The 7,868-nt window shown below is 41.5% G+C and overlaps 1 protein-coding gene across 1 annotated transcript; it reads right to left on the bottom strand.

Moving 5' to 3' along the window:
• Positions 1-1,511: 1,511 nt before the first annotated feature.
• LOC123124731 (heavy metal-associated isoprenylated plant protein 23) lies at positions 1,512-2,916 on the bottom strand. Its single transcript, XM_044545298.1, has 2 exons — positions 2,129-2,916; positions 1,512-2,000 (listed from the first exon to the last, which is right to left on the bottom strand). Exons 1-2 carry the CDS (start codon positions 2,295-2,297, stop codon positions 1,687-1,689), a joined length of 483 nt encoding a protein of 160 aa, XP_044401233.1. The 5' UTR covers positions 2,298-2,916; the 3' UTR covers positions 1,512-1,686.
• Between the last annotated feature and the right edge of the window lie 4,952 nt (positions 2,917-7,868).

The following is a 7,868-nucleotide window of genomic DNA, read 5'->3' as shown; positions in this document are numbered from 1 at the left end:
ACCTTGTTTAACTCATGTCTGTACTCAGATATTGTTGCTTCCGCTGACTCGTCTATGATCGAGCACTTGTATTCGAGCCCTCGAGGCCCCTGGCTTGTATTATGATGCTTGTATGACTTATTTATTTTTAGAGTTGTGTTGTGATATCTTCCCGTGAGTCCCTGATCTTGATCGTACACGTTTGCGTGTATGATTAGTGTACGATTGAATCGGGGGCGTCACAACTTGACCACCATCCCAAAGGAACTCGTGCTGAGGTCGAACATCGGCTGCGCGTAGAGGGTCAGAGTCTGGACGATCAACAACAAGCTCACCCTTAATAAGGGTTATGCCCCCTTCGTCGTTGCTCACTAGATTAAGATCAGGTACCTCATCGCCTTCAAGCTGGCGACTCCCAACACCTTGAAGGTGATTGTCTTCAATGATGACGGTGTTGAGGTGGTGACCAAGTGCAAGAGGCACGAGGAGGCATTTGCCATGGATATTTAGGAAGTTATCACCGCACCAGTTTAAGACTTTTGTGTTGGATGTTTAGTAGTGTAAGACTTTGTCACAACTGTTTCTCGATTTAATCGCTTATCCCTATGTGTTTAAGACTCTGGTTTATGCTACGCTTGTCTATGTTGTGTCTCTATGTGTGTGCTGATAACCTCACCACTCCAATAATGAGGTTATCAAACCACATGTCTTGCATATAGCCAAATAGCAATGCTTTTTTGCGGGGGAAATAGCAATGCTTTTTTGCGGGGGAAATAGTAACGCTTTGCATTATCTTAGAACAGTCTTGCAACCAAACACCATGGGTGCGTTCTGCTCAATTAGGCTGGAGAGGATGCAGGCAAACAAACTATGTATAGAACATGGTTTTTTATCTGTTTTCACTCAGACTACCTGAGTCGGGCCACATATGCAAAGTGCCAAAATCCATGCAGGTAACCAAACATACCCTTCAAGACCGGAAGGAGTACCACTTCTTCACTTACGAAAACAATAGTTTTGTTGTGCTTTAAATATCCATGGAAGTTTCTGATATGACATTTGCTTTGTGGATCAAAAGCTATTGTAGGCACCAAAATTCTTTCAATAAAGGGAGTATAGAAGTAAGAAAAGCACCTGCTCAAAATCCCGCGACGTTGACGCGCATGCATCGGCGCACTAAAAAGGTACATTCAGACAACTCCAATCATAGTCATAGGGAAGCTTACGAGTTATGTTTAGTTTCGGCGCAAATCCATCCTTTAGTTGTTTCTGGTACTAATTATCTTCAAAGCAGTCTTTCGTTTTAAATGGTTGATTGAAAATTATGATCTGGTAAAATTGCGATGGTTAAAGTTCTGCTAGGTTACAGTAAGTAATCAACGATCTAATAATTATGCGTGTATGTGAGCGTCTTCGACTATACCGTGTTCAAAATCAACAATCTAACTGTGCGATCCCTGAAAAGAAAGATCTAACACTGCAAAAGATCGATAAAGATTAAGATTCCAGCACACATGCAGCAGACAGAAACCTGAAAAACAAAGACTATTCCCATATATACGCTCTTTTCTCTCCTTTTTACTAATTTACAATCTAAACAACACACGCATGCCATACACTCTGTCCGGAGCCACATACATACATGTCACCGCCACCAAGAACACATGACCTCGCGCTCGATCGATGTCTCTTGCTTCACGGAGGTTCTCACATGACGGAGCAGGCGTTGGGGTTGTCGTCGCTGAACATGGTGGTGAGGCGCTCCTCCTGCGCGCCGGCGCCGGGGCCGCCGTAGCTGGCGACGGGCATGACGGCGTCCACCTTGCGCACGTAGCCCGGGGGCGCCTTCTTGTCGTAGGTCTGGGCGGCGTAGGGGTGCGCCACGAGGTTGTAGGGGATGTATGGCCAGATCTCGGCCTTCTTCCCGGTTGTCTGCACCCGCTTCACCACCTTGTGCGGCTCCACGAACCCCTGCACCGTCACCTTGTACTGCTTCCGGTTGATCTCCACCGACTGCACCCCTGCAAAATACAACAGAATGCCTCTCAGTTTTCCAGCATTTTTCTTGGCCATGCATAATTCTTTTGAAAGGACATCATCATTCCGTGATTCTTTGAGTTGTTGAAAGGTAGGATATGTGTATGCATACCTTTCATGCTGGAGAGGGCGTTCCTGACTTTGAGCTCGCAGCCGTCGCAGTCCATCCTGACCTTGAGCTCGACCGTCTGGAACTGCTTCCTCTTCTGCTTGTAGCTCCGGCGCCGGCCGCCGCCGCCGAGAAGCTCCGACAAGTAGTCCAGAGTGCCGCCCACACCCATCCTCTCAATCCAATTTGTCCTCTCGACGAAAGCAGCAAGATACAGAGTCAAGAAAACACCCAAGGACCGGCCGAACCAGACTCTGTTCTCTTCCTGAATCAGTTGGTCACACAGTCGCCCTGACAGCACAACTTCGCCAAAGCTAGCTAGAGGTGAGATGGTTGGAGACTTGATGTGCACAAGATGGCTGTTGTTGGCTGTATATATAGGCCCTTGGCAGGCAGTTGTTGGGTGGCTTTGTGGCAAGGCGGTACTCCACCTAGCTAATAAGCTTTAGCAAGCTGCCTGCTTTCCGGAATCTGTTTGCTTTGTTTTGTTGCACAGCTAGCGGCGAGCCGGCCGGCCGCCTGCCCGCCTCCGTATTTTTCTGATGCCCGCCAGAAGCTTCCCAAGATACTTTGCCCCTCGCTGTACCTCCATGCACTGTACTACCTTTCGCTGAATCCCTCCGGTCGACCTCAACCGACTTCAGAAACAAATAGGGGCTTGTAAAGGCAGGGGATAAAGCTAAGCCGTGAGCCGGAAACCGGCCATTGTTAGCAGTAACGTTTCTCCCCCGCGCTAAGCAAGTGGAAAGGGCACGTACGTCCGTACCGTGTGCTGGGCGCCTCTTGATTCATTTCTTCTTGCGTGCATGGCTTAGCTTGTTTCTTCATGCATGAGATGATTTATCAAAGATCAGCGTTGGGAATTCTACTTAAACATTTGTCAGCAGCTTTACGTGGCGGCGAACGCTGCGAGAATTGCGCGGTGGTGTGTTCCTTATGATTGCATTGCATTGAGCTGGCCCCAGCCTCTCAACCGGTTTCAGTTTCGGTTTCCAAAGGGCAATGCATACAGCCTGGACGTGGGTTTTTCACAACAGAAATACTGGTCATGCGTTTGCTGTGTGCCGGTTGGTGCCAGCAGGGAGGGAGGTGCATCCATAATGGGGATCCACATAGTCATCCTAGGACCAATATGGGGCTGCCAGCTGCCATGTGGTGTTGGCTGAGCTGCCGCTCTGCCCCCTGATTGGGTAGCTGGGCCCCACTTTACAGGTCTTACAAAACTCTGTCATGATTGGTGGCCAGGCCTCCTTCACCAGCCTCTATGTTGCTTCCTGCATACAGTATGTCCCTCAATTCACTGAAACCTTTGGGAAAAGAAACCCCTCTTGGCCATGCCCTACATGCTGCCAGAAGTGGTTCACTCATTGCTCATAGACTCTATTATTGGTACTCGTTGTGTTTAGGATAACCATATTCTTAATTTGCATGTCAGGCCTTGGATTTTCTAATGACGGTTCTGCCTGAATAAGATACTCATTGTGTTTCTTCATTTGAGAGTAAGCGTTCGCCATTTTGTAATTTTGCTACAAAACTCGAGATGTTTTCATTTATCCTCCAAATTAAATCACGGGCATTATACACAAAAACAAGTGAACGACAAAGCTCTGAAAGGCTTGTTATGGAACTCCTGCGCTATTGTATCGCCATGCATGATTTGCCGATAAGATAGAAGTTTTTGTTAACAATTTTTTTTATCCACGTGGCCACTTGGAATGCCCATGTAGGTTTTTTTTTTGCATATTTCTAGGTCGGCTTGTGGTACATTACCGTGTCCTCACTACGGATATGTTGCAAGCTAGAGGTTGGTCTTCCTACTCCGCATTGACATTTCGAAAGAGTAGAGTAGGGAAATCTCTAAGCTCTAGTATAAATCGTCGATACCGTCTACTTGGCCAATGAAATGGTCGGTTATAGGCATTTAGCCTTCTATAGAATTGTCTCCCATGATAAGAATAATTGAGTTTTCCTAGCAATGTGTTTTAGGTTTTCTGGTTTTGTTGTTGCTTTTCTGAGCTGCTTTTGGTGGCCCTTGTTCTTGTAGGTTCTCTTCGTAGGGTTCAAGTTTTACACCTAAGAAAATAAGCAGAATTCCTACCACGCATTAGAAGAGAAAAATAGCAATATCTTCAGTGTGGAATGTGTGGGTGTCAAATCGAAATTGTGTGTTTATATCTTATAGGTATAATGCATTATGTGAATGCACATATGGAAATTGTAAAAGGAAATCATAATGAGGAAATCTCAATTTCATAAAAAATATAATGGTCAGAGTAGTCGATTTGAAAGAAAGGAGAAAACAAACAATCTACAACTAGAGAAAGCTTAAAACATAATCACAAACTCCCGCCCTTTCATACATATGTGATGTTTCGGATATGCCCCAAGTCAAACAATATCATTTTAGTTATTCATATGGAAATTATAGAAGTCATATGTATATTTGTTTCAAAAAATATTACTAGTAATCGTATAAATTTCTTGGTCTTTTACATATATTACGATATTAATTAGTAGCCAAAGTTACAGCTTGAAGCCGTGTCATAGTCCAAAACGTCATTTTTTAACCTAAAAACGTCACTTATTTGTGACAGGGAGGTAGTATATTACATATATCAAACCCCCTCAAGGATTTGGCTCCGATCGTTGAGAGATTCCTGAAAAAAATATTATCGTTGAGCTGCCAACAAGTCAAATTTAGTGGTCGAAAAGTGGCATGGCAAAGGAACCATAATCTCACTTATTCAATACTTCAAGATCACAAAATCCATCTTTCAGGTTAGTGGAAGTTACGTCCTTTATCACGAAAATGGATGGTAAACTAGTGAACTTAGACAATTTTCTAGCATCCTTCCGTTTGCTAAAACTTGTAGTTTTGAACAATGACACAATTTTTTTTAAAATGACCACTAATTTCTGTTACTATATTTGTAAAATACAAAATAATTCTATCTTCTAACACTACTATTTGAGAAATTCACATACATGATTTCAAGTGTCAAATCAAACTATATTTATAGATATTAGTAGTGAAAATTTTGGAAGTATGACAACATTTATATCCTAAAGGGCAGCTTTCAGGAACCGGAGGGATTATATGTTTTGAACCCATAGAATAACTAAGTGGTGAACATAGACACGTCACACATATTACCTATTGAACCGTTTTGGCTTCTGGGTCACTAGGAGACCAACTTAAATTGCCATAATTTTTTGAAAAGACCTCACATGCACCTACATGTAGATGCGATCTGCATACCATATAAAAAAAATTCATTTGTGTGCCGCACAACAAAAAATGCCTGGATCTATATATAGTATTGAAGAGTAGATCCATCGTCATGTATCCACATACTTGTTGCTTTTGTGTAGCCCTCAAAGAAACATGTTTTGTAAAATTTACTAAATATATAATGAGAATGTATATGCACTTCTTCAAAAATAATAATTTCATATATTTTCAAAATGCATTTTATCTTTCTTTTTTCTTAAAAAAGACCAGTTGACCCCAGTTCATTTTATGTTTTTGGTATGGTACCAAGCTACATTTGTAGAGGGGTCGGCGTGACAAAGGAACCATGATTTTTAATACATTTAGAAGTAAAATAAAGATGAACCGAAAGTTGCAGACAAAATCCATCTTTCGAGTTAGTGAAAGACTGAAAGCTACTCTCTTTTACCCCATATTGAAAAGTAAACTAATATGATTGTGACACTGACTTGGAATCTAAGGTGGAAATGTGAAAAGACCCTAGCTACTCATCTGAAGCATGGTAGTTTACTTTGAAGGTGATGCCTAACCTCTTTAATCCCCAACCAGCCGCCCCTCTTTCGACCAATTCTGTTTCCACTTCCTTTGGAGAAATGTTGGCATTGATCCTGTTGATGTGGCACCTACCCATAGCAATTAGTGTTAAGTAGCAGAATAATTGAAGTTGTCTGCAACTACAAGTTATTTGCAATTACATAAAGCTAGCAGAAGTGAACTTAAAAATATTATCTTTTTCATAACGGCCATCACTATTGAAACAAAGCAATCAGCACTATATTTGCGAGATAGCGACCAATAAATAATTGGACATTGGTCAAAGAGATCATATGTCTCTATTGATTCGGAGGAGCTATAGTGCCCAGTGGTAGTCAATTTTCATGACTCATGTGAATATTAACCTTATTTAGAATAAATTCTTTCAATCCAAAAAGAAGGATATTCCGCAATGTTGAATGACAAAAAATTGAACAAACACCTAGCCGGCCAATGGAATTTGGAATATTAATCAATGGCTAATCTCCGACATGATAGACCTCCACTGATCAGCATATAAAAGAGAAACTAAATAACATACCATACTAGCAACAACTAGCTAAGTGATATGGATTTCATTTGCACCATCAATACCCTCAAAAGTAGTACATTGTGAATATTGACTGCACTGGCATAAATCCCAAGCTAGCTCTGTAGCATATCTATACCTATATCTATGTGGCTAAATTGTTAAATACCATCTCCAAACTTCCATGAGGATGCTAAGGAGATGCCAAATCGCATACCAAATTAAATACATGCCCCTTCTTTTGAGAGGATATCTATTGGAAACTGATGAGAACCAGGTGACAAACATGTTTTAAAGCTTTGAAAAAAATTCAGAAAACAAACACAATATGTTAAGAAGGTGATATTGTATTAGCACGTGAATTTCAGGTTCAAACACAAACTCTTTTCTGAGATATGAAAATAACAAACTCAGCTATAAATAGCACAGAACACTAAACGTCAGTATTCATTGCCAAATATTATTTTAATACCTCGTAAATGAACTTATGCTTGAACTTTGAGTTTCACATGCTAATGGAATGGCACACTCTGAACATACTGTATTGTTTTTGGTATTATTGGAAACTTTTTAACTTGGTTTCTACAGAGTTTTCCATGCAAAAAAAAGGTACCAACTTTTTTTTGACCATTCATTCAATTTGTAACTTAGTTTAAACATGCTGATAGAGTATCACCTTCTTAACATACTTTGTTTTTAATATAGAATTTTTTCAAAGCTTCAAAACATTGTTTTCACATGGTTTTCACGAGTACCCTTCATTGATATCTCACAAACTTACTAGTATAACCTTATTGAGAGTTGAACAGTGTTAACATACGTTGGCTGCATACCCCACGGCGGGTAATCGGCCGGCGGAACTCTTGGATAATATTTTTCTAAAACATGTTAGGTGCATATACAATGGTGCTATCTTAGCACTGCCACGTAGGACAAATGCTGAGGTGAAGAAAAAAGAAACCAAAGAAAAAGCTTTGTCTTCTCTTAACTAAGAGATGGTCTCTTAACAACAAATCTTTCACCACATTTTGGAAACTAGAGATACTACGGTTAAGAGATGTACATTATTATTATTTTGTCATCTCTAGATTACGTAGCACGACTAAGATAAGATTATCATATCAAGCACTGTACAAACGTGCGACACACTCATCTCATGGTGCACTCACTCAGCTTCACAAGATTTTTGTGAGAGCTCAGCTCAGAGCTCTCCGGGCACGAAAGGTGTCCCGGCAGCCGGGCAAATCGAAGCGACAGCGGCGTCACATCGATGCTGGCTCAAGGGTCAAGAATAATCATGCCGCGGGAACGAACTGATCGCCTTTTTTTAGTTGCCTTTGGGGGTTGGTACTCCACGTACCACGCATACGTGCATTTAAAATATACTTGCCAGAGATTCCGCGCGCATT

The sequence above is a fragment of the Triticum aestivum genome, chromosome 5D (genome assembly GCF_018294505.1).
Source record: "Triticum aestivum cultivar Chinese Spring chromosome 5D, IWGSC CS RefSeq v2.1, whole genome shotgun sequence".
In the NCBI taxonomy this organism is placed as follows: Eukaryota; Viridiplantae; Streptophyta; class Magnoliopsida; order Poales; family Poaceae; genus Triticum; species Triticum aestivum.
Note: the sequence above shows the minus strand (reverse complement) of the source record. Positions and strands in the feature narration are given on the sequence as shown.